The 24,701-nt window shown below is 40.6% G+C and overlaps 3 protein-coding genes across 4 annotated transcripts; all 3 read right to left on the bottom strand.

Moving 5' to 3' along the window:
• Window positions 1–9,609: 9,609 nt before the first annotated feature.
• Window positions 9,610–15,780, bottom strand: elovl8a (ELOVL fatty acid elongase 8a). The gene is made up of 8 exons (XM_055033425.1): window positions 15,587–15,780; window positions 13,546–13,612; window positions 13,262–13,449; window positions 12,982–13,062; window positions 12,028–12,084; window positions 11,566–11,680; window positions 10,800–10,927; window positions 9,610–9,898 (listed from the first exon to the last, which is right to left on the bottom strand). The coding sequence occupies exons 1-8, from the start codon at window positions 15,590–15,592 to the stop codon at window positions 9,731–9,733; spliced, it is 810 nt and encodes a 269-aa protein (XP_054889400.1). The 5' UTR covers window positions 15,593–15,780; the 3' UTR covers window positions 9,610–9,730.
• Window positions 15,781–15,856: 76 nt separating this feature from the next.
• selenop2 (selenoprotein P2) lies at window positions 15,857–19,728 on the bottom strand. The gene is made up of 5 exons (XM_055033426.1): window positions 19,666–19,728; window positions 18,680–18,917; window positions 17,826–18,038; window positions 17,631–17,739; window positions 15,857–16,738 (listed from the first exon to the last, which is right to left on the bottom strand). The coding sequence occupies exons 2-5, from the start codon at window positions 18,907–18,909 to the stop codon at window positions 16,598–16,600; spliced, it is 693 nt and encodes a 230-aa protein (XP_054889401.1). The 5' UTR covers window positions 18,910–18,917; window positions 19,666–19,728; the 3' UTR covers window positions 15,857–16,597.
• A 1,161-nt stretch (window positions 19,729–20,889) lies between these two features.
• si:ch73-382f3.1 (uncharacterized protein LOC100151273 homolog) lies at window positions 20,890–24,560 on the bottom strand. Of its 2 annotated transcripts, XM_055033677.1 has the most exons (5): window positions 24,501–24,560; window positions 23,903–24,045; window positions 23,555–23,714; window positions 22,353–22,528; window positions 20,890–22,264 (listed from the first exon to the last, which is right to left on the bottom strand). In XM_055033677.1, exons 1-5 carry the CDS (start codon window positions 24,514–24,516, stop codon window positions 21,881–21,883), a joined length of 879 nt encoding a protein of 292 aa, XP_054889652.1. In that variant the 5' UTR covers window positions 24,517–24,560; the 3' UTR covers window positions 20,890–21,880. The 2 variants fall into 2 exon arrangements, with proteins under 2 accessions (XP_054889652.1, XP_054889653.1); XM_055033678.1 differs by lacking the exon at window positions 24,501–24,560 and having other exon boundaries at window positions 23,903–24,319.
• Between the last annotated feature and the right edge of the window lie 141 nt (window positions 24,561–24,701).

Genomic DNA, 24,701 nt, shown 5'->3' on the forward strand with positions numbered 1-24,701 from the left:
GAGCTGGTGCTAATCAAAGCAATAAGATTACCCTTCCAAATTGAGATGAAGAAAGGCTCCATTATCTGGGCCGAGTGTCATGTTTAATAACGCGGAACGGCATGGTAATTCAGTACTGATGCAACGGCAGACCGAGAGCGAGAGAGACAGAGAGAGAGTATGTTATGTGAAAAAAAAAAGAAAAATCCAATGGGATTTTTGAATGAAAAACAAAGAAATAATTAAATATATCAAAGAAGAAAGTATGACCTTGCCCATACGTGTGTGATCCAGGGTGAGTGTACATGTCTGAGAAGGAAGAAATGTTGAGAAAGGAGCGAAAGGCTGGTTCCCACGAGAAACCCCCAAAAAGTGTGCATCTGTGTGATTTCGACAAATTCCATGTTCTTATCTTCCACAAATCACCCGATTTGCTTTTTGAATAAAAATGTTACAAAAATTCCCGAAAGCGCCGGCGTTCCCCGCTTTCCCAACCATCCGACACGCTAACGGGAGAGCGCTAGCTTCCCTTTGCGTCAGTTCTTTCTTGGCGAGTGGTTGGGACTGTGCTGCTTTTGTTGGTGTTGCTGTTAATCGTTTAGTACTCGTTTAATCCCAGATTGTTTTCCTGCAAAATAAGCGCATGCGTCCTAATCCTTGGTCCTCCCTAACACATGATGTTTACGAGTTATTGCGTGTCATGTTGGTTACGTTAGTGAAAATGTAGGTTTTATAGAGATTCAATGCCTCATCCTGCAGATGTCATTGTTGCGATGTGCCGAGTGACCTTTGACCTCATTCGGTCTTTTCATTAATGATTGTCCCCATGCTTACGTTTTATCTTCTTATGATCAAAATATGGATGAAGGGATACAGTTTTCTTTGTACATCAGTGGAAGACACTTGAAAGAACAGATGTGCAAATATATTTTATTTGCATGTGTTTAAGTATTTTACTGACTTCCTCTTGTCCAGCTTTGTGAGTCACGTTTACCTCCAGCGTCACAGGCAGAAACCTCACAGCTCTGCTCACTGGAGCTGATTGTGAGATTGTGAAATAATGAGCAACACGTTCTGTACGGAGCTGATAAAGCCTGTCGCCAAGGAAACAAATCGTGCAGCCATGTTGGATTTTGAGGGTTATAGTTGGTGAGAAGCGTCTGGATTTTTCATAGAGGATCCTGCGTTATCTTGACACTTCTGTTAGACTTGTCCACCTAAAGGCCTGGCGGTTTGATTTTCTAAGTTAAAACGAAGCATTTTTTTTTTCTTTGCTGATTTAACGAGACACACCTAAATCGATGCTTTCTAGCAAGATGCCGACGCTCGGACAATGCGGTTTTACGAATTCCTTCCTCGCCTGCTTAGAGTTGCTTTTGAACCATAATGAACGAAACACCGAGCAACATTTGAGGTTGGCAAAATGAAACGTTTCGTTTGTGGACTCTGTTCTGTGACTTTGTAGTTTTGAGATTTTATGACGTAGAGCACTTTTGACTTTGAGCTGCCTCGTTGCTGAAATGTGCCACACAAATAAGCTTGATCAATCGATCACAAATACGGTTGTTGTCTGTGAAGATTTCAGACCCAAGACATGATAACTGCAGTCAGGCAATGATTGAAAGGGGAAAAAAAAGTAAAACGGCAAAAGCGATGAATCTACTGGAGTAATGCGTAAATTGCTCAAGAGCACATCAGAAGGTGTCGACAGCTCGCTGTGCTGTGAAAGCGTCAAGATGTCACGTATCGCACAACGTAGCCCTTATGCAAACATGATAACATAGAAGTCCTGCGTTATTGGCCAAACGTGCGGAAGTGCCGCTGTGCTCGATTGAACCAAACATGATTTACTTTGTGCTGCTGCCTCGTAACAAATCACCGCGGCGATGTCATAGCCACATACGGGGATTACGTATGTTGCCGTGGAAGTGATGCAAACGCAAGGAGGCTCGAATGCGAGAGAGAGAGCGAGCAGAGTCTGCCAATTGTCTGGTGGTGATTATAGCGGTCTATCGCAACTCATTTAAGCGTGACCACTGACGGTTGAAAATGCCGTGCGAGGCACCTTCAACTCAGAGCTGCCTCAGTAACTTGGGCAATGAGCCAGTGGAGCCATTAAACACCAAGACAGAAATAGGCCACAGAAGCCGCCAACAGTAAGCATTCTGTTGTTGTTATCTTTACTGTTTCTCAATCCTTCCTGACAGCCTTGCCGTCCTTCGGGGGAAGGAAACGGCAGTCACTGGTGATTAGAACGAGCCCACCTCCTCCCCTCGTCCCCCTTCACAGCCCCCGACAACCACCTCCGCCCCTCGTCCAGGGAGCCGAATTATGCCCGCATTAATATTTCATATTACACAGGAGAAACCACATGTGTGCTCAGCCCTTTGTCTTTTACGTCAAATGAAATGTGCTCAGCAATCGTCGAGAAGGGCGAGGCGGGGCGGTGAGGGAAGGGGGCGGGGAGGAGGAAGAGGAGGAGGAAGAGGAGGAGTCAAAACCGGAGAGAGAAAAGGAGGGAAAGAGTGTTAAAGTACCTCAATGCTTTGAATGACAGACAGGGTGCAAAAATCCGTGCAGGGCCGGGATGACGGGGAGCCTTCAATACGCTTCACAATCACTCCAAAATAAAAAAATAATAAATAAAATAAAGAAGAATTAGATCACATTCTTTTAGGTTTTGAATCAACCTGCAGTCATAGCGAAAGCGATGACGATGCTGTGCGGGAATTTTCAGAGGCTGAATAAAAAGACAAAAACACGGGTTGTAAACTTTCTCTCTTTTTTTTTTTTTTTCCAAAACAGGTTCAGAAATAGAATGTTCCACTTGTGTATTCACATGGGCGGCTGAAACACCGCTAAACGCGTCAGACGTAACAACAACAACAATGGCGGCCTTCCTGTTTGCTGCAGCACGAAATACTCTACTCACACTTTGCTGTTCACTGCTGTTGTTTTCTTGTTGTGCTTACTGCTTTAACCACGTGTCCCGTACTTGGTGCTTAGCGCCACTTGCAGGCCTGGAGGAGTTAAAAAAAAAAACATTTTGGGCCATTCTTGTTTTGAATTTGCAAAGAGGCAGATCAAATACTCAAACAAAAGTGGCTGTTTCATGTAGCCTAAATCTTTTACATAATATTTACATATTTGTAGGTAAGTTGAAGATCCTCATACATAGAGCGACCCTGTCAGACCATGAAGACAAAAGGACCCTTTTGTTTAATATGCTTTTAAACCGATCTGAATAAGCCACGGCTGGGAAAGCACTATTAAATGAAAACATTAAGAGCATTTTTTCCTCTATGGAATAAAAAAAAGGCTTTTAAAAAATTCTAAATAGCTTAATTCCTCAAAACACACCAAATGCAGATTTTATTGCATTTTTCAGCCGTTTTTACTTCATCAATAATGTTTTTTTGTTTATTTTTATCAGTGCATTTTAGATTTTCTACGTCATCTGTTTCAGTTCCTGGCGAGGTCTCTGCAGCCGGAGGTGAAGGGCGCTCCGTCTTATTTGTGTGCGCTGCAAAATGGCTTTGTTTTTTGTTTTGTTTTTTTTTCTTTTTGAAATGTTCCGATTTGTTGGCTGGGTTCACTTCTTAAAAATAATAAATAACTAAATAGCTGCGTTAAATTTAGAAACGCTAACTGAATAAACGGTTTAATTTGAAGTTGAGGAGATGTGATTGGAGGTCAAAAGTCACGGCCAGCGTGGAGCTTAGAGATTGTTTGAGGGTTTTTCTGAAACTGGATTGCTTTTTATTTATCTATTTTATTTTTTTCATTTATTGTTTTTTTTTAATTTTTATTTTTTTATCTTTGTTGAAGCCCCCTTTGTGAGCATCATAAGTGAAACAGTGGACAATGTAAAGAAATATGTCAATTTGCGGACGTAGTGTTATAAAATTCACTCTTTTTGACTGAAAAAAATAAAAAACCAAATAAATCAGACTTATTCCTTGTCTCACTGTCTAAATATCTATCTATCTATCTATCTATCTATCTATCTATCTATCTATCTATCTATCTATCTATCTATCTATCTATATCTATCTATCTATCTATCTATCTATCTATCTATCTATCTATCTATCTATCTATCTATCTACATATATATATAATATATATATATATATATATATATATATATATATATATATATATATATATCTGGTATCAGTAAATCCTACCAATGGCTGGAAAAAGCTGGACTCAAGGACAGCACAGAGGCCCTCATCCTGGCCGCCCAGGAACAGGCCCTAAACACCAGAGCAATAGAGGCCCAGATCTACCACACCAGACAAGACCCAAGGTGTAGGTTGTGCAAGGAGGCCCCTGAGACAGTCCAGCACATCACAGCAGGGTGCAAGATACTGGCAGGGAAAGCGTACATGGAGCGACATAACCAAGTGGCAGGCATAGTGTACAGAAACATCTGTGCAGAATATGGACTGGAAACCCCAAGATCAAAAGTGGGAAACACCCCCAAAGGTGGTGGAGAACGCCAGAGCTAAGATCCTGTGGGACTTCCAGATCCAGACAGACAAAATGGTAATGGCGAACCAACCAGACATTGTCGTAGTGGATAAACATCAGAGGAAAGCCGTTGTGGTAGATGTAGCAATACCAAGTGATTGCAACATCAGGAAAAAGGAGCATGAGAAACTGGAGAAATACCAGGGCCTCAGGGAGGAACTGGAGAGGGCCTGGAAGGTGAAGACCACAGTGGTGCCTGTGGTCATCGGGGCCCTCGGGGCAGTAACCCCCAAACTGGAGCAGTGGCTACAACAGATCCCAGGAACAACATCAGACATCTCAGTCCAGAAATGTGCAGTCCTTGGCACAGCCAAGATACTGCAGGATCCTCAAGCTCCCAGGCCTCTGGTAGAGGACCCGAGCTCAGAGGATAAGAACCACCCGCGGTGGGTGAGAAGGGAATTATTATATATATATATATATATATATATATATATATATATATATATATATATATATATATATATATATATATATATATATATATATTTCCCACTTCTGCTCCTCCGGGTCCACAGTCCTTTAAGTGTCTCCATGTGTCCACACACCTGACTTGAGTAAACAGGCTTCGACAGGAGTTGGTGGTAAGCAATCATTTGGTTCAGACACACATCCAACACGTGAAGGACAGCGAGTCCAGCTCTGAACAAACAAGCATAGGTGTAAATGATGTCCTTCCTTCTTTTTGTCCTCCCTCCATTCTGTCCCTTTTTGTCCTTCCTTTCTGTCTTCTTATTGCTGTTTTCATCGTTCTGTCCTATTCCTTGATTTCTTCATTTTCGCCTTCATTTAGTCCTCTTCCTGTTTACTCCTTTGGGAACATGTTTTGTTTTTGCCAGTCATCAGTTCCCCGTCACCTGCCTGTCTTATGTTATTTCCTTCCTCGTTTTCTACCAGATTTTCCACATGGCTTTCTTCCTTCCTTCCTGTTCCCGTTTTATAAAAGCCCCCGATGTAAAAACTGACCACTGTAAAATATCTTTCGTTATTTCCAAGGGAATTTAGCAGGACATCATCTTTTATCAGACTCAAAATGTTTATATGAGACATAATAACAGGAAAAGTTTTCACTCACCGGTCACCATATTTATTCATTCACAATTTTACATGGATGGTCTTATTTATCTCCGAATTGTGGACCGGCTGTTGTGTTTCTGTCCTGGGAATTGCTTACCAATGTTCATCAATCTCAGCTAAATGTTGCTTCATAACGGCTGTTTAAAGTGGCCCAGCTGCTTTTAGTATATTTTTCTTGCCCAATCTGCCAGACCAGTGTTTCCCAGCAAACATCAGGGCATGTTTCAGATGTTTTCCCAAAGATCGCAGTTCAGCAAAAGGCCTGTTAATCGGTTCGCAGTGTGTTTTGTTGCAACCTGAAGTGTGGAATGAACTTCACTGGAATTTGGAAACAAAATGTGTGTTTAGGTTCATGACTGGCTGAATGACGTGGGTGGAGGGATTTTATTGTAATCCATAAGGAGGCTCAGAAAATGTTTGGGAATCACTGAGGAGGCCCAGAAGCAAATCTTTGGGACTGGTGTAATGTAAAAGAATTCAGTCAGGAGTCCCAATCTCATGTATTTCACAATTAGCCCCAGTGAGGATAAGAAAAATCGGGCGTGTCACATGAACTCGTCTGAAAACAGTACGCAATCAAATAAAATAATCTGTGAGAAAGGAGGGCGTGTATGATCGCTTTATCTCAGCGACTTATCTCCCAAAATACCCAAATTCTTTTGATGCTAACGGAAATAAACTATGTTGAAGTATATGAGTGCCAAAAGGTTTGATGGTCGCAATAAAAGGCAGACGGGTTCAGGACTACCTCGCCATGAGACCTGGAGCCACTTTATTTACCTTTAGATAAGCAAAGGTAGATGCTGATCTCAAAGGTCATGCAGGGAGAATAAGATATTGATATTTTTGCTCAGCATTTCCCATATAAACTCAACTAGATTGAGAATTTGGGACTCTGGAGGTCAACGCAAACTTTCTGCGCTCTGTCTGCCATTGATGAGCCTTTTTGTTTGCTGTTTTTGTGCTAAAAGTGGCCACGGCCGTGTCTATGACACAGACGTGGACTCCACCTCTGTTCTGGAACTATCCAGTCCCACACAGTTTATTCTGAAACATTTCCTTCAGAACAAGGGTAAACTTCTTCATCCCTAACTCATCTCTTGTCTGTCCTGTGTGTCTCGGTGTAGCCGTGACGAGAGTGAGGACCTGTCCATGTGCACCGCTCGCTGAAGATGGTCCCCGTGAACCGATGAAGACGACGCCATGAACAGAGAGGTTGATTGCACAATAAACTCGCTCTATGTGTTTTTAATCTTAGAAGCAAAGCGTTGAGCCTGACCTTTCCTGTATGCGTAAATGTAGCATTAAGCAAAAGGTGGTCCTCAACAGAAGCTCTGAATGGGAAACAGAGCAAGTGTTTCTGCCACTTTGCTCAAGTACGCCACAGTTACAGCGTCACGTCCATTCAAATCCAATCACAAATCACAGAACACCCCCTTGGGCCGGTGTCCTTTGGAAACAATCGCCTTTATGCGTATGATCGTTCGTCCCACAACAAATAATAAAAGCCATAAATCAACCTGTCTGGCTGTCAGGGATAAATGGCACATCCCCCATGAAGCAGCGATAACACAGATACAGGTGGTGCCGGGTTCATCCCATTGTCTGGAAATAGGGCTGGTGTCACCAGCAGATGGGGTTTCTCTCGTGGAGCACCGAGACAAACGTTCACGACAAAATGACTGATTGGTGATCTTTACAGGATAAGACTCCTCCTCGAGGCTTTTAAATAGACAGAATACCTCCTCGAAAAGTGGAGTCGTTCGAGCGTCTTGGTTGTTAATTACACTTACAGGCTGGTTTGCTGATTTACGCCCGGTTTCCCCGTGGATGAGAGAGAGTTCCCATCGCGCCGAGATTGCTGCAGCCTCTTGTTAACCTTCATTGTTTGAAACAACCCCACAGCTCACCTTCGAGGACACTTATCAGCCTCTTTGTCCCAAAGCTCTCTCACTATCAACAATTATGTCTCTGTTTGCCGGCGCGCTTGTGTGTGAGTGTGTGTATCTCTGTCCATCTCGCCGGCTGCGAGGTTAGCAAAAGCACTTCAATATCCTCTCACTCTAACCTGATTATTAATTACAGTGTGCCTCGAGCTGACCGCAGCCCAAACACCTTCTGGCACAGTTTCCAAGGAGACCGACACAAAGTCATTCCCAAACAAGATTCAGCTACAAAAATAAAAGAACTGAAGCACCTTCATCACCCATCGGTCACTAAGAACACTAAAACGATTTTAAAACTTGCTCGAGCGTGTCACGTGCGAGTAAAAAAAATAATAATAAAAAGGCCCTGACGGCTGGGTGACGCCTCTGGCTGGCTTGGCATTGAGTGAAAAGCTTTAGAACTTGCTAAGAAGTCAAGATGAAGCCCGTCATCCGGAAGTAAAATTATAAGTTGATCAAAGTGACGGCGAGCCAGAGAGTCGGTTATGCCTGAGCAGAACAGCACTCAACAATAATGAGCCTGGAGCCGAGCCTGCAGTGAAGCCGAGGGACATGACGCTCTGAATGGGCGTCTGGCAGCCAGCTGTAGGCGAGAGTGTGTGTGTGTGTGTGTGTGTGTGTGGGTGCGTGCGTGCGTTGCTGGTAGCACACTTGTGTTAAGACGGAGGGTAGATTAAGTACTTGCCAGCAGCAAAATATGGTTTTTAATGCCACACAAGTGAGTTATTTTAGAAGTTGCCAAACTGTGATGTGGAGCTTCTGGAGGTAAACAATATGCCGAAAATACTCACACACTATGACGTTCTCGCTCCATTTTTAAAAGTTTTTTTTTATTCCCCTCACTGATGTTATTTACACTGGAGATCAGCATTTTAGAATAATTCAGGAACACTTGATCTGTTTTCAGAAAGAAGCTCATCGTTTCTTGTTTCTTTTTTGCTCCACATTTGAACGTTTGAAATTGCCATCTGCTACTTAGAGCAGACTTTTGACCAGGAAAACAACAACAAAAAAACAAAGACATTTCAGCAAATCAACAAATAAAATAAAAAGGTTACAACAGTTAATTAATGATTTTAGTGCATGTGGAATGTGGTCACAGGTTTTCTCCTCTGCAGGTCGGATACTAACGCCTGCATCAGTGAATGAATGAAAGTATATTCTGTACTGCAGGTGCTGAACTCAGCCAACCAAAGATGTCACGTGACAAACCTGAAGAACATTACTTTAAATATTGATTACTAATCATGCTGTTTTTCCGAAACTTAAAGAAACCCTAGATTATGGGTGTCCAAAGTGTGGCCCGAGGGCCATTTGTGGCCCTTGAAGGGATTTTGTGTGGCCTCTGCAAATTTGGCCTGTCCAGCGTGCAGACACAGATGGAGAGTTTTTTTTTTTTTTTAATCAGGATAAAATTATTACCGACACAATTCTCTTAGCAGGGAAAGTACAAAGTACAGTACAAAAGTATTTGTCTTTTTATAACCAATCTTTTAATGATCACTAGAAACACGTCTACCCAGAGATTTTGACTGGAAAGCCGACTTTGCTGCATCCAAATCACCTTTTGTTTAAAACCCTTTTGTCCCCTAATAGGAACCAAATTTTGTGTTCGGTTCCAAGAGAATCTATTGGTGGAACTTGGATAGTTATAGCAGGTGTTGTGAGAGAAAGTGACCCAAATCTTGTTCCTCAATCTGAGAATAAGTTAGTTTAATAGGGTTCAAAGGAATTTGAAAAGTATTATATTTAGTATTTTTGGCATGAGTATTTAACACACAAACGTATAAGTTTAACATAAAGGGGCCCAATAAAGAAGTTAGAAATACCACTGAGGAGTTTCACTTAAACACAGACCAGATGTTTAAATACATCAAACATTAGATGTCATTTGAGGTTTATATCCTGAAAATATTACCTCTGTGTGTCCAACAAAGGATTTCTTTTGGGGCAATTCTTCCACAGATCAAAGGTGAGACTTCAACTTTTACTGGAAAGCCACTTCCAATGATTGCCCAGAGATTACCACATTCAAAATATAGAATCAGAGTGGTGCCGTAGAATACAAAACTCTGTATCAAGAACCGGTCTGTGTCGTCTCAAGCCGACCATTGGCTCTTCTGGCACGCTCTCTCGGTTTAACACCGTTTCTTTTCTCTTTGACTTGATGACTCCTGGCTTCCCTTGTGCCTCTAAGTGCTTTTGGTCTTCTTTGTGAGGTAGCTTTGGTAGTAAAAGTTACTGAAGAGAACAATGAGGCTGAGCGAATAGGCCAGCACGACGGCGTTCATGGAGTCGGGGAAGTTGCAGTCGGCAAGCAGGTTGTAGGCGGTGTGCGCGGTGACGACGACAAACTGCAGCTGATCAGAGAGACGGGAAGTCGGCAAATGACTGAAATGTGCATTCAGGAGACATAGTCAACACAAAACACATTTATATTGAACTTAGTCAGTGGAGAAATCGTAAGCAAATAGGTCATCTGTGCGGAGCAGAGAAGCACATTTACCTTAAGAACTGAGCAAAAGGTTTAACCTTCTAATCAAATGGTTCAGTTTTTAGGAAAAATAAGTTGATTAAAAAACTTGTTTTGCTTCTCATCTATTAAAATGTCTTTGTTTTCGGTGAATCTTTCTATTATGTCTTTAAAAGTTCTTTGTTTTCCAACTACAATAGTAGAACACTTAAAAAATTTGCCAGGGTCTAACAAAAGAATCTTGTTCAAAACATCAAGCTTGATTGTCTTAATTCTCGTGTTCTGATTCTACAAGCCTCCCAGACTGGACCCCAAATTAAAGGAAAAGTTCTGCTTTTTTTTTTTTAAGTTAGGCACTCTGAGGTTTTTATTAGTAACAGGTCTCCTACATATGGTATAAAGAGTTTGTAAAAAAGTAAATAGAATCTTGAGAGAGGAGGAACGCCATCTGTTAGCCGGTTGAATTTTAAAATAAAATGAAAATCTTGACATCCGGGTCAACACAATTCTCTCCAGTTTCCTGAAAAGTGACCAGATTGTGGTATGACACCAGGGAACTATAACTAATGAAAATTTCACAGATCCTAATATGATCAACTTTTCCTCTAGCAGAGAATCGTTAAAAGTTTGATGGGCGGCCTCCAACGTCTAATTGGGTCTTTGTTTTGAAAACCATGGAGACGACCGGCATCTATTTTCCGATATTTTATAAGCAAACTGGTGAAAAACACACTTGTACCGACGTGTCTTTGCTTCATATTGTCTCTGACACTATTGTCCGTTCTTACCAGCTGCAGAGAAGTGAGGTATCGTTTCCACCACAGGTACTTATTCATGTGCGGCCCGAGAGCGGCGAGCCCGTAGTACAAATACATGACTATATGGACCAGGGAGTTGATCAGACCAATCAGAAAAGCTGCACACAAATACACAAGATGGGTAATTTGCAGAGTTGGGTAGTAACTGTTTAACATTTATTCAGGATGTTCTGTGATGTACAGTTACTTTTAAGTAATTTTCTCATGAAGTATCGCTACTCTTACTTTAGTAAAAGTTCTGGATTGTCTACCCACTGAATGAAGAGCGAATGAGTTTGAATTAAAAAAAAAAACACCAGGCACAGAGACACACCTGCAGCTTTTGTTAAAATTTCATAAATTTTATATTGAAAGAAACTGATTTGGAAAAAAATTAACTTTTTGTCTGATTTTGGGTTTTTTTTTGTTACTTAAATGAAATATTGTCATTTTGGTCCTTAAAATACATAAATTTCCACTTAACTTGATATTCTGGTCCTTCTGACAAAGTCATTTTAAAACATTAAACGACTAATGATTTTATCAATTTTTACGAAATACTTTTTTCTAACTCTTACTTGAGTGATTTCTTGATCGGCTACTGTTTACGTTTCCTTGAGAGAAAGTAAGCTGAAGTAGTGCTAATCTCGCTTGACTACAGTTTGTGGGAACTCTGACCGCCTCTGTTTGTTCATCGTCGTCTTATTCACGGTGCAGCCCTTGTGGATTCTGCCGACACACAGCGAAACGTACTCACACTGACCCCCTGCTACGTATTTGACCCCGGCCCACCAGTTGAAGATCATGGTCGCATGGTGATAGACGTGGAGGAATGTCAGCTGACTGTTCTTCTTCCGCAGGATGAAAAATATCTGCACAACACAAACACAATAAATGTGGCTAGAACAAAATTATGCAGCATCATTTTGTAGTGAGTCATACAAGGGTCTCCTAACTTATGCTTATGGATGTTTTTTTTTATTCTAAAAAGAAACACTTTGTCTTCATCGAACTGATTCTAAAGTAAAGAATCTGACTGAACTACATGAAGCCTAACAAACAGATTTGATGCGCTTTTATGTTTTGACCAGTGGAGGGCAGTCTTTCTTTAGCTTGATCTTGTCAAAACAATACACCAAATGAAACCCTGTGTTAAAATGTCCAGAAGAAGCACCGGCTTATGTTAGAGTTATATAACCCAGTGCAGGTGTGTACTCACAGTGTCACTGAGCTCTACGACTTTAGAGAAGTAAAACCACCAGCAAACTCTGGCCATCTGTCCAACACAACACAACGAGACATTGACACTTATTAAGCCGTTCAATCCCATAAATTAAAGGAAAAAAAAAATCTAATTTCATTCAAATTCGAAAATACTTTACTGGTCACAAAGGGAAATTAATTGTTCAATTCAAATTCTTCAAAGAGTTATTGTAAAATCTGAAAGATCAGAAAAAATGTGAAAGATTAGAATTCATCTTTGGTTAATTGTAGATCACTATGAGGCCCGTACCGACATTTGAACTACAGAAAGTGCATTGCCTAGTAAAAAAAATAGCTATACTGTTAGAGGCTAACATGTCAGGGCATATAAAAAATATATGTCGTATATATTTTGCTGCCAGCTGTTACTGTGGCTGGCAAATTCCAACTTTTGCAAAAAAAAAAACAAAACAAAAAAAACAGACTTTGTCAGATTCAGTGTTCCCAAATGTTCAGTCTTTTCTAAAATACTAGAGTTCATTTTGCATGATACTCGAAAACGAGACTGTAACGCAAAAAAGTCCAAAGTTCAAAATATCATGAAAAAGAACAAAACTGAATAAATCCAAAAGTGAACCAGGAGGGCAAAATGAAACGGGGCGCCCTTACAGCAGGATGAAGGAATGTTGAACAGGTTAGCAATGAGGAGATGAACGAGTGAAGGACAATGGAAACCAGAAAGCTTATATACTGAGGGAAGAGTGGAAAATGACAGTGGATGTAGGCAAATCAATCACTGGAAGAGAGCAAACAGGCCGACTGAGTTACGGCGAATAACACAAACAATGAAAAACCTAAGACTCAGTGAAGCAAGGCTAAAAGAAAAGACACAGAAGGAAGTAAGGAAGGAAAGAAGAAACACCATCCTTAAATTATTAAACTACAAATAATATATATATATTATATTTACCCGTAGAGCCAATGGATTGTCGCTGTAGTCGACTGGCTGGCACAACAAACTGTAACCGGCCAACCAAGATGATGCTGTGAACTAGAAATGTGGAAAAAAATTGCATTTAAATAATTGAGTTGTGCTGGTGATACCTTAACTTTACACGTCAACAACTTCCTGTCGGTTCTTTTATCACTAAAACCAGCGGAAGCCCTAAACTAAATATATACATATATATAAATATATTTTCACAAAATATATTAGTGGCGTTGACTTCCCTTGCTTGTGTCCAGTTTACCTCATAGAACATGTAAGCAGACAGGCAGACCATGGCACCATTGTAAACAACCAGGACGGGTTTGAGGTTGACGGGCCGCCTGTCCGCCATCAGCTTTGGCCCCGCCCATATAGCAATCAGGTAGCACAGGAATATACAAGTAATTGGCACAGGCGAGTAGACCAGCAGCCAATCGTCTGTCCTTTTGTCTGTTCAGTGAAATATGAGAGGAAAGGTACAGCACAAAATACTGCCAAACTATGCAAGGTTCTGTACGGTAATGAGCTGAAAAATAAAAATCTCACCTCCATTTTCCAGAATGCCTTGGTAGAATAATTGGAGTTTCTGCCACTTGGTGACAGCATTGCTACCCTGAGATGGACACATGAGCAAAATGCAGTTTTTCCCCCCTTTTCTTAATTGCCATACCTAACTTAAGAGCTTGAACTGAAGAAGGCAAACTTGAGAAATAGCTCGAAAGATACAATTTCTCAATGGCGGACATGGAAACAAAATAATCCACATCCTAGAAGTTACAGGCTTCGTTACAGAGTGAATTTGTAGGGACTCTTTGATAAATGGTGGCCTCTAGAGCCGCGTAGAACCAGGGTTTAGGTGGGACGATCCAATGAAAGGACAGCCAATGGTCCACAAATCTTACCTTTTGGTTTTGTAACGAAGGTGCTCTAAGAAAACGTTTTCGCCCAAAATGCTTTGAGCGACGCAAAACCCTGAACACAGCATCCCCACTGACTGCAACTTAACAGTTTTTTGCTGAACCTTTTAAACCAATCACTTTACTGATCAAAGTGATTTCTGTAACTGCCAAAGAGACTTCTGCGCCCGTCCACAGGCATGCTGTGATTTCCGTGTGTGTGCATCTTAGACGTTTCTAGGATCATGTTAGTTTTGGGTCGACGCATTCCATTTACCTCCCACGCTTAGCAGGACCTGTGATCTCTTCAAAGTTCAGGTTTTATCTTTGACGACAAGAGACGTAAGCCCCGACGTGTTCACATGTCGAACCCCGATCAACGGCTTTGTCAAAGAAAGAAACCTCCCACTGCAAACTTGATTGAACCACCTAGTGATGAGCTGGGTTTTTATGATGAGGATTATGTTGGTTAATCTCCTGATGATGGATAATAACTAATAATCCTCTTTATGAAGGACTGCCTCCTGTTGAAGACAGGCGGTATAACGGTGCTGCCATCTAGTGTCTGTAAGCAAACCTCAAATTCACAGTCCTTCAAATTGTATTTATTTTTTCGTTGTTCTGTACCTACATTTGTTTCTTTTTTGAGTTGTTTTGCTTTTCGAGATTCTATATCTGAATTTCAGACAGTTTAAAGACCTCTCTTTTTCTACCATGCATAATTTAGCCACCTGTGACAATAAACTCATCCCCAGAGTAGTAGGTGTTTTGCTTAATGTAATGAGAATATGCCGCTAAACCCAGATGATTGCATAGACTTTATTTAAAAATATATAATAAATACAGCTTTTTTTCTGGCATTAAAACAGACTAATCATCACAAGTTTTGAATCATTTCAGGTTACCCAAAACATTTTTACCATCTAAATTCTAGAATGTTTTGAAAAAGAATTATGGTTTCTTTACAGCTTTTTGAATTCTGCACTATTTGGTTTCTGCCCCCCCCAAGTTCAGTAGTTTTTGGCGTCTTTCCACCAATTTCTCAAAGTTTTTCTGTCAGAACTGGTGTAACAGAGTCAGGTTTCTCTCTGTGGATGCTTCACACTCCAGCTTCTGGTGAAAATTGAAATCTGGCTCCTGTTGTTTCTTTTTGAGTAATGTCCTCTTCTTTTCCATTTCATTTTTGAAATATACAATGTATTTAGATATTGGCTTCAACTGCATCTTTCTCTGTCAATCCGATAAGCTTAGAAAATAGGAGTGGAAAATATGGTGCGTTTTTTTCTGTTCGCCACAGCTGAAAGTGACTTGCAGCAGTATTACAGAACATGCTGTTTAGTGGAAGCTAAGCGGTTAAGCCTCACCTGTAACCTCCCAAGGATTTATGGGGAAAAAAATAAATAAAATCCCTCCCAGGATCAGAATCCCTGAAACCGACTTCAGCTTTATTTAGAATATTATAAATGGATACACTAACGTTCTAGACATTGATGCAGAAAAGTTGAGCAGTCACTCCGACCCGCCCTGCGCCAGATAATACATGGACTCCTAATGCACTGATGGGGGAAAGACCTGCAAGCAGTTTCTGCCAGTTCTACGTCAACAGCTATTAAATAAAGCAATCAGCAATATATATACATACATATATAAATATATATATACATACATACATCTCTGAAATTGTTATTTACCGTCATTTCGATGGTCTCAGTGCGTTTTCTGCGCAGTGTTGCATCTCAGCCAAGACTTAAGCTGCTCTGAGGTAATCGACCCGTCTCCGCTGTGTGTGTGTGTGTGTGTGTGTTTTTGGCTTGGCATATGGCTCACCAGCTAAATCCATCTTATAAGTGTTGGGATGTACAAAATTTTGCAAGTGGGGGAATAATGTGCCATTAAATCACTATTAAGAAATTCTGTTTTTTTTACAGTATTTATTTAAGGTACAAAAAATAATCTGTAAATGGATTCTGAGTTTGTTTTTATTAATTACACAGAAATGCGTTATTACAGGAAATTTTCTGAGTTATTGCAGCTTATGTTACGAAGCAACAGTTTCTAATTACTCAATCCGCCTTAATCTGGAGAAAAACAAAAGTTTAATTTATAAAGAGAAATTGTAAGAGAAAATTACAAGTGCACAAGACACAGCATCAAAAATAAGTCACTAAGTCTCATGTGTAAGATGTAATTCCTGTTCTCTGAACATGGTAATCCTCACATCTTCTCAAGCAGAAAGCAAATCGGGACGAATCAGCTTTAAAAAGACAATCTGGCTGAGCAGCGTCGTTGGACCTTGTTATTTGCTTCTGTCTGGATACGGTAGCGGTCAGAGTCCCTCCTTTCTCTCCCCCTGGTCATCTGTCCACAGCCCCCTGCAGGCAGGCTTTACACTCTGGACTTCATTAACGGGAGAACTTGGGAGAGTCCTGGCTACTGTTTTCCAAAAACGGCAGCAGCAAGTTGCACTTTTTAAAGCGGGTTCGACATTGTACAGTGAGGCGGGATGTATAAACGTTTCAGAAAAATAAAATAAAAACGGACTTCGATTGTAAAAAAAAAAAAAAAAAAAAAAAAACGACAAAAAAACCTTGAAAACCTACAAGTAAATCGCCACTACAATTTACTTGTAGTGGCGATGCTGGTGGGTAAAGTGCCGATCATACGTATCTGAATGTATTTTGGACCTATCTTGGTCCTGGGACTTATGTTGAGGAGCGGGGCTGATGATGGAAGAAGCTGGACTGATGGTGATGGTGGTGGTGGTGGAAGGTCGGCTCAGGCTCTTCTGTGGGTTCGACCCCTTCGTCCGGTGGCTTGACGGTTCCCCGAGTTGTGGAAATGGCCTGCGAAAGATAAACGAGTTGGTTTCATATTGTTGCTAATTGGCGTCTTTAAATTTTGAATATAAACAATGAATGGACAACAAATAAATAGATTTAAGGCAAAGCGACACCAACATCAGGTAGATAATTTGCAATCTGCTTACACCCTAAGTGATGATTGGCTCTATTTGATGTCTGGCAAGAAATTTTTTTTTTTTAAAAAGTAAAATTAGACAGATGCCTTGTTGAAGAGTGTTGTGATAAATATTTCATATACTCCTTACAGCATATGAAAATTATTCCAGCCCTTTATGGTTACTCAAATGCAACATGTTCTGTCCTAAAAATGTGAAAAATCTTTTTGTTTTGTTTGCAGACGTCAAAAAGTAGATGATAATTGTGAGATGAAGAAAAAATATGTAAAAGAAAGAAAGAAAAGTGATTATAATCTATAAAAATCCTCAAAAATGTACTGTGCATTTGTATTAAGTCTCTACATTTGATTGGACCAACAACTATTTCGACCAGCCCTGCATACTAGATTTTTGTCAAATTACCTCAATATCTCGTACATGAAAAAACATATGTTGAAAGAAATTGTTTTTTCAAGGGTATCAGAATAAAGTGGGGAAAAGCACAAATTCTTTGGGTTTGTTTTTGAAAAAAAAAAAAAAAAAAGTGAAACTAAGGATACTTTATGTTGCTCTATCACACCAAACCTCCTCAAAACAGGTTGAAATTTGATGGAATGTAGCTGACTTTTTGTTTATTTTATTTTTCACCTCTAAAACAATATTGCTTAAAAAAAACTGTACTTCAAAAAAGAACCATCACAAGCAATCAACTTGAACATTTGAGTGGTTCTTTTTCCCGCCCGTTTGGGTTGCGCCTCCTCAAAAGTCGGGTCACTCACAGAGCAGTTACAGATGCCTCCCAGGGAGGTGGCTCTGATCGCGGCCTCGACATACGGGGTGTGCAGGAAACTGTACGGCAGCACAACGTGGAAAGTGAGGAAGCCACACCTGAAGACATGGAGGAAAAGAAAAACGGCGTTCTTGGAGCGACTTCCAGTTTAGCGCTTCGATCGGCGACGGAGGCGTCTTTTTACCTGTCGTAGATCAGGAAGTCGTCTTTGTCGCCGTCCAGCACCTCCCACACGTCTGTCTGATCAGCCGCCTGCTGATACACTGGGACACCAGTGGGAGCTCTTTTCTTCAGCTCCCAGTACAGGGCTCTGGACGCCGCATTTTGCTCATTGACAATCACGAAGGACACGTCGGTTATATTGCTGTGCCTCAGTTTGGTGCGCAGGCGTCCGATGCTGCAAATATTGAGACGAGTGAAGAAATAGAGCGGAGATTGTGTGTTTTTAAGAATTTAAACTGGGGACACATGATGTATCGCACCAACATCGGTGCGATATATCAAATAAAACTGGGCTGATATTAAAAATGTACATTTATTTCTATCTTGTTGCAGTCTGTTCCTTATAGTTTATTTCCCCCAAAGGTGTCAAAACACCAGAAACATATGCATAATATTGGCAAATATTAGTTATCAGCCATAACAGTGAGTTTGATATCAGATATATCAGTTCATCCTTTTTGATTTGTATATTTCAAGAAATAAAAAGGTCTACTAGTGCCACTGCATCAACTTATTTTCATGAAAAGAATCTGAAGTCTAATTATTTGCTGAGATGCAGCCCTGTTAATACACAAGTACCGCCGCATCACATTCATATTTATTATCCCTGCTTCATAAACAGAGTCAAATTAAAAGTTGGAATTTCTTTTTAAAATGAGAGAAATAAATAATAATAACAATAAAAGCTTTTAAATATCCGTTTACCATCAGTTTTAATCAGAGTAGTGATCTGTGTCAAACTGTTGCAAAACTACACAGGGGGATCAGAATTCACCGTCGAGTTTGATTCGGACACTTGTTGCTTTTCTCACTCACCGGGACGCCTGGAGGAGACAGAAGTGTCAGCTGGCCTTTAGCAGAGCCACCACCACCACGTTTCCCAGCAGCTCCTGCGCCGGCGAGCGGCCCTTTATCGCCCAGTGCGGGGCGGGCTTGCAGATCCTGGAGGCGTTTTTGTCGCCCTCCACCAGCAGAGTGGAGTGGGAGGAGGCCTGCAGCACAGCCAGCAGGGCCGCACTCTGACACAGCACCAGCAGAGAGCGCATCGTCACCCCTATGCCCACAAAAAGACACCTTATGAAATCATCTGGATCACCCACAAATCTGCAGCCTCCTCTTCTCTAACGTCAGAATGCTACACATTGTGCTAGTGATGACTCGATTTTACAAGAAGGGCGTGTTTTTATTTTTTTAACGGTTTTGTGGTAGAAAAATTGTACGCGAGTATTGTTACAATCTATCTGAGACTGATAATAGAATAGAAAAACAAAAAAACGGTCAGTCTGGTCTCACACAAATGAAATAATAAAAAAGATCCTTGTTTCTGTCCACTTGACAGAAGGTAACTGCAAAAATGACAGCCGGTTTTTCCGAGTACACGGACTAAAGGAGAAGGAATTTCAGAGCAACAAGTTGACAGGGCAACACTGAGCTAACAGAGAGATGCTAACCCTCGGATGCTAACCACTTTTTACCGCTTTTATTTTCGCACATTTATTTTTACTCCTGCAATTACCCAACACTTGCATTTTAATGCTGGAAATAAATAAAACACAGCCAAGTTTCTGTTCACTTTTTATCTTTTAAGTAGTATAAGTGGAAATTGGGTGAAACTGCTAGCTTAATGATTTGGGTCATCCAAAAACCGGTAAAAAAAAAAAAAAAAAGGGAGGCAGTTTTGACCTTTTCTTTGGTTGACATTTACGTAAAACAACGAACAAACAAAATAAATATGTACATCTCGTTTTACTTCGCGAGGATAAGAATAGAGAACACTTTGAGGAGCGAGGGGAAAGTTTTACCTCTGTCCGCCGCGCCTCCTGCAGCTCTGACTGGCACGCGGCAAAACCTCTGACGTATAAAAAGCTCAACGCTCCGCCCACTTTACGCAGAGGGACGCCGACCGAGCCAAAGGATTTGACGCTCAAAGTACGCACGAGCAAGGTCATGCTGCGAAGAGCATATTCAAGACTAACATCCTCGCAAACCTAGACGAAAGTCTTAAACCTATGTTTTGCTTCGTGTGACTGAATGGATTTATTACCAGCTTTCCTTTTGAACTTTTCTGTTCTCTTAAGTTTAAATGCCAAAAAGACCGAAGTATGCTAGCCATTAGACAATTCCTGTTACATGTGATTATTTTTTTTAAACCTAGAAATTGCTCACAATAGTCTTGTCAAACCTGTTGTTAAAGTACATTGCTTTACTAACAAACCTGCAGAACAAATATCTTATCTTGCACGTGAAGGATTTGCTCAAAGTCCATATTGACAAAAAACACACACAAAAAAGTGCGTCAATTAAGGGCTGTTAGGCAACTGGCTGAAGTTTAGGTTCCTGTACAAAAGGAGAGTACCAGCGAAATAATATAACGTTTACTTCAAACATGACAAGGACCAAGCTTGAAGAACATCTGCAAATGTTATGCTGTCAGGAATTTGAATTTCCATTTACCTTTCACGTGATGACTTTCATAAGGCTGTAGGAGCGATAAAAACACTTAAAGCGGTGTCAAAATGTCGGTGTACATTAACTTCAATTTCAGTTAATCCCAAACATCGTTTTTTTTTTTTTAATTGAAACCAAGGGGTGCCCAGGTCCAGTCTTGGAGAGTTGCGGTCCTGCGATGTTTATGCTGCGTTCCAGTTGTACTCGGAAATGGGAAATCTAATCTGAACAAATTAAAAGTATTGTTTACGTCTGGAAGGCAGCGTAAAATTATGTTTGTACTGAAAACAATTTCTATGGGCGTCGCTAGATTGAAACTTTCTTTATTTTTTTTTATAAAAAAAAATAAAGCATAGAACGCCGTTATCTTCGGTCGGGTATCAAAAACCAGAGAGAAGCTCCAATTTCTGAGGTGAATGGAACGCAACATTAAATGCGCTCCAACTCCGACACACCTGAATCAAATGAACTGCTCGCTACCAGGTCTATGTAACGCTGAAAGACCGGTGCACACTCCCTTCCAGTAGGTGGCAGTAACGCACATCTGAACGTTGCATAAAAAGAAGAAAAATGGCCGATAATGTGGGAACTGAGCTGTTTTATTGGACTTGACTTCGGCACCCATGATCTAAACAAAATAAGAGAAAATAAAATAAAGGAAACAATAATAAAAAAGGCAATAAAATATCCATATTCTGTTGATTTAGTATACATATTTGAATAGGTTTGGGATGAGGTGAACACTTTGTTAATCCCAATCCCTTCCCTATAACGCAGGACTAATTCTATCATGCAATGTTCAACATAAAATCTGATTAATCAATAGCTAAGTGTCTACATTCTACACAGCGTTTTTAAGGATTTAAAGAGAGATCAGGTGTAAATATTGAATTTAGTCTGACTGTAAAGTGCATTACTGAAAACTGGAGGATATTTTGATTTGTTAAACTGGACAAACCAAATGTTTTTTTGTGTGTAATTGACAAGTTTTCTTTGAGAACTACTGTTACTAAAATCCACAAAATATGCTGAAATATGCTGAGCAGATCACCAAACTTTTTTTTTTGAAGGTTGCCTCATTCATCTCTTTTGTTCCTAATAAAAAGGTTATCTTACCCCAAATGTGCAGCATCTTTATCTGTTTGGATTACACTTAATTCTTTTAAATGTATAGAACAAGGCCAGTGAAAGACTCAGCTGTGTCACAGTTGACGGTAAAAACAAGCAGCAATTTCACAAAGCTATGTGCAAAGAGGTCTTTTTTAACAAACGTCACTCACATTTACATGATGCATACGAATGAGCTATATTGTGCACATGCTCGTCACACGTCCAGGCTACCATAACATGCCAGCATCACAGCAGGAAGCAGCAGAACGTGAATCCAGGCTACGTGTAACCCGGTGCATTAAGCATCACCTGAGTGGACGTAAAATGTGGGTACAGCCAGGTGACCTGAAGGCCAGAAAACTTTAAAACCAGTGCCGCAAAACTTTTCTAAATTACGGGCAGTGTAATCTCTCAACTTCTCCATCTACAACAGTTCAGAATCAGTGTAAGTAACTGGGATCAGGATAAAACTCCCATCAGTTCTTCCTCATCATTGTCCCCGACCCCTTCTGTAGGACTGTTGCACGTGGCCATAAGCCCCAGGCCGAGCTCTGCCAGCTCCTCACAGCTCATGTCAGTCGTCACCATGATCTTCGTCTCCAGACGGTTGCACAGAGTCCTGTACGAGGGCAGAGGGTACCCGATCTCCCTCAGGTACTCGTAGCCTTTTGTTCCGACGGCACACCGGATCTTTCTGGCTTTCAGGATCGTCTCCGGCGACCAGACGGCGCGCCGCGAGCGCTTCGTGAGGGACAGCGCTCTGATTTGGTCCTCGTACAGAAAGTTCTGGAGCCCCTTCTCAATGCGATCGAGCCGATACAGACGCTTCTTCATCTCTTCTGCCTGGACAAGAAGAAAAGGGCTCACTGGATTTATTCAGTCCTGCAGCGACTCAATTTTGATTTTGGTCTTTAAATAAGATGTCTCCTACCTCTCTTTGTAGTCTTGCGGTGTGCTGCATCTCCTGCTCCAGTTTTTTCTTGAGGAGATGACACTGCATGCAGGGGTTGTGGTCTTCAGATGTTCTTTCTCCATCCTCCTCTTCAAGGCCAGACAAAGGATTGCGTCTGGCGTAGCCATGATCGCCCAAATTTAGATCCTTTTCCACTAGAATCACAAGAAAACGTCCAAGTAGAAGAGCAGTGCTGTGATCTAACGCATTTGAAATGCCATCGACCAAGTAGAGTGGTTGCCTGATGTCTCCTTAAGCAACTTCAGAAGCTTCTCCTTTAATATACTCATAAGGTTTTTGGTGTATTTTTGTGCCTCACTATGAAAAGAGCAATAACAATTTCACCACAACTGAATAAGATATAATACTTGATCAAATATCATACAAACTTATTAGCAGTTCTGTCAGACAAAACTGCTAAATATACATTATTTTCTTAAACACTGGGGACACATTTCGTTTCTAATGATTTATTTCAAAATAGGTCATGTGCCATTTGGTACATGAAGTTGCACAAAACCAGTGATAATAATTGTTTTTGGGTGCCTCAAGTTTCAAAAACAAAAGTTGCTTTTTTTTCCTGACCTAATTTCCAAACAACTATTTGGCATGTAGAGGCAAAGTCTAATGGTTACTATGGAGACCCCACCCCCAGGATTGCCAAAGGTATCCAACAGTGACCTTTGAAGTTTATTTCTTCCACCCTGACCATTCTGATCACTGAGAGGATTTACTATGTTATTACTAATATTATAAAACTACCCCACAGAAACAGTATTGGATTTACATTTAATCAATAAAAATATGATCTTAGTCGAAGGCCACAAACAATCAGGCTCTGATGTCTCCTCCACTTTGCTAACCCATCCTCTGGAACGACCTCTCAGAAACCCACTATTGCTAACAATTGCATTACTACATTAACAATATGCTCTACATTTCATGTATTAAGAATTTTTCTGTAAGTGTCCTGGAAGATGTCTCTAAATAAAATTCTTTTTTTTATTTTTATTTTTTGCAATAAATGGATCTATTGTAAGCTAAGTGGCCAAGAAATGAAAAATCAGCTTGAATTAAAATAATTCTGAAAGTGTGATAAGTCAGAGTGAACCTGAGGTCGTTTTTTTTGCTATATTATTCAATTTTCCAAGACATAGACAGTAATTCATTTAGAAAAGTACCTGCTTCAGATTTTAGTGGCAGCAGGATATATGGAGAGGTGATTGCAGGGAAAGGAGGGTCTCCCACATTGAACAGAGTGGGAATAGCATTGGGCTTCAGCTTTTTCCCACCAGCTGGAGACCTGGCTATTTCTTCAAACTGGCTCTCCTCAAAGTGGTCCTTGCGAAAAGACATATCGATAACAGTGTAAAACATGCAAGTTATCAATGCTGGTGATCTAGTTAAATACGACAAGCACTGAATGGAAACAAATAAGCAGGGCTACTGTTATATTTAATGGATCTGTTAAATGTGCGAGGGATTGTCCTGAATGAGTTATTTTAGAGGGACACAGAAAACTAACTTACCTGACAGAGTCTGGAGTGAGGAGTGGGCTCAAAGTCACGTCGGCAGTTCACAACCCATTTCTTCTTTCGCACAGGGTCTTTGGGGAATCTAAACAGTTGCTTCCCTATGCTAGTTGAATTGGAGCAATTTGGAGCGGAGCAGCCTCCCATCACACGAAGTGAAAAATAAACCAAGCAACAACAAACCAAAACTTAGCAAAGAAATGAGTTGGCTCAGCTGGGGCTTTCTTTAAACCATGACTTTTGGCTGACAACTTTCACCACGTAAAAAGAAGGCAAAGCAAATGTTAAGTCGATATACGTTCAGTGTTACCCGACAATATGTTAGCATAAAAACACACTGTTATAGTATAAAAAACACTTTAATTAGGATAAAATATTAAGGAGTTTGAGCCAAAATGGCGCGCGGCCCTTCGGCGTTTGAGTCCAGTGACGTCATTGTCACGTGTGTCAACAAAAGTGCCTGACTGAAAAAAAATCACTACAAAAAAAACAACAAATAAAATGCGATTTTACAAAACCAAAACCAGACTCATTTTAAATATATATTTTTACTCAAATATTACTGAAATTTTAGTTGAGAATCTAGTATTTTTACCTTCATTTCTAGTCATGCGAAATTTCAATCCCAAACAACTGAGAAGCACGCTGAAATGTTTACGGCGAGGCTCATTGGCGCTACTCGGAAATATGAAGCTGATGAACGTTATCTGAAACCTTATAACAAGTAATTAGCCATATGTAACATTTTTAAAGGCTAAAAACGGTTCATTTGGGCAGTTCCCGGTGTTAACGGAAC

This window comes from Poeciliopsis prolifica, unplaced genomic scaffold (genome assembly GCF_027474105.1).
Source record: "Poeciliopsis prolifica strain line A6 unplaced genomic scaffold, Auburn_PproV2 SCAFFOLD008, whole genome shotgun sequence".
Lineage (NCBI taxonomy): Eukaryota > Metazoa > Chordata > Actinopteri > Cyprinodontiformes > Poeciliidae > Poeciliopsis > Poeciliopsis prolifica.

What these genes read in the sequence shown, in the direction of transcription:
- elovl8a (XM_055033425.1), bottom strand. An exon ending in ACAATCCATTGGCTCTACGG is followed by an intron (nt 12,085 to 12,981) that starts GTAAATATAATA and finishes TGTGTTGGACAG; the next exon opens with ATGGCCAGAGTTTGCTGGTG. An exon ending in ACCTCACTTCTCTGCAGCTG is followed by an intron (nt 9,899 to 10,799) that starts GTAAGAACGGAC and finishes CTCTCTGATCAG; the next exon opens with CTGCAGTTTGTCGTCGTCAC.
- si:ch73-382f3.1 (XM_055033677.1), bottom strand. An exon ending in CTCACTCCAGACTCTGTCAG is followed by an intron (nt 23,715 to 23,902) that starts GTAAGTTAGTTT and finishes TCTTTTCGCAAG; the next exon opens with GACCACTTTGAGGAGAGCCA. An exon ending in CCGCAAGACTACAAAGAGAG is followed by an intron (nt 22,265 to 22,352) that starts GTAGGAGACATC and finishes CTTCTTGTCCAG; the next exon opens with GCAGAAGAGATGAAGAAGCG.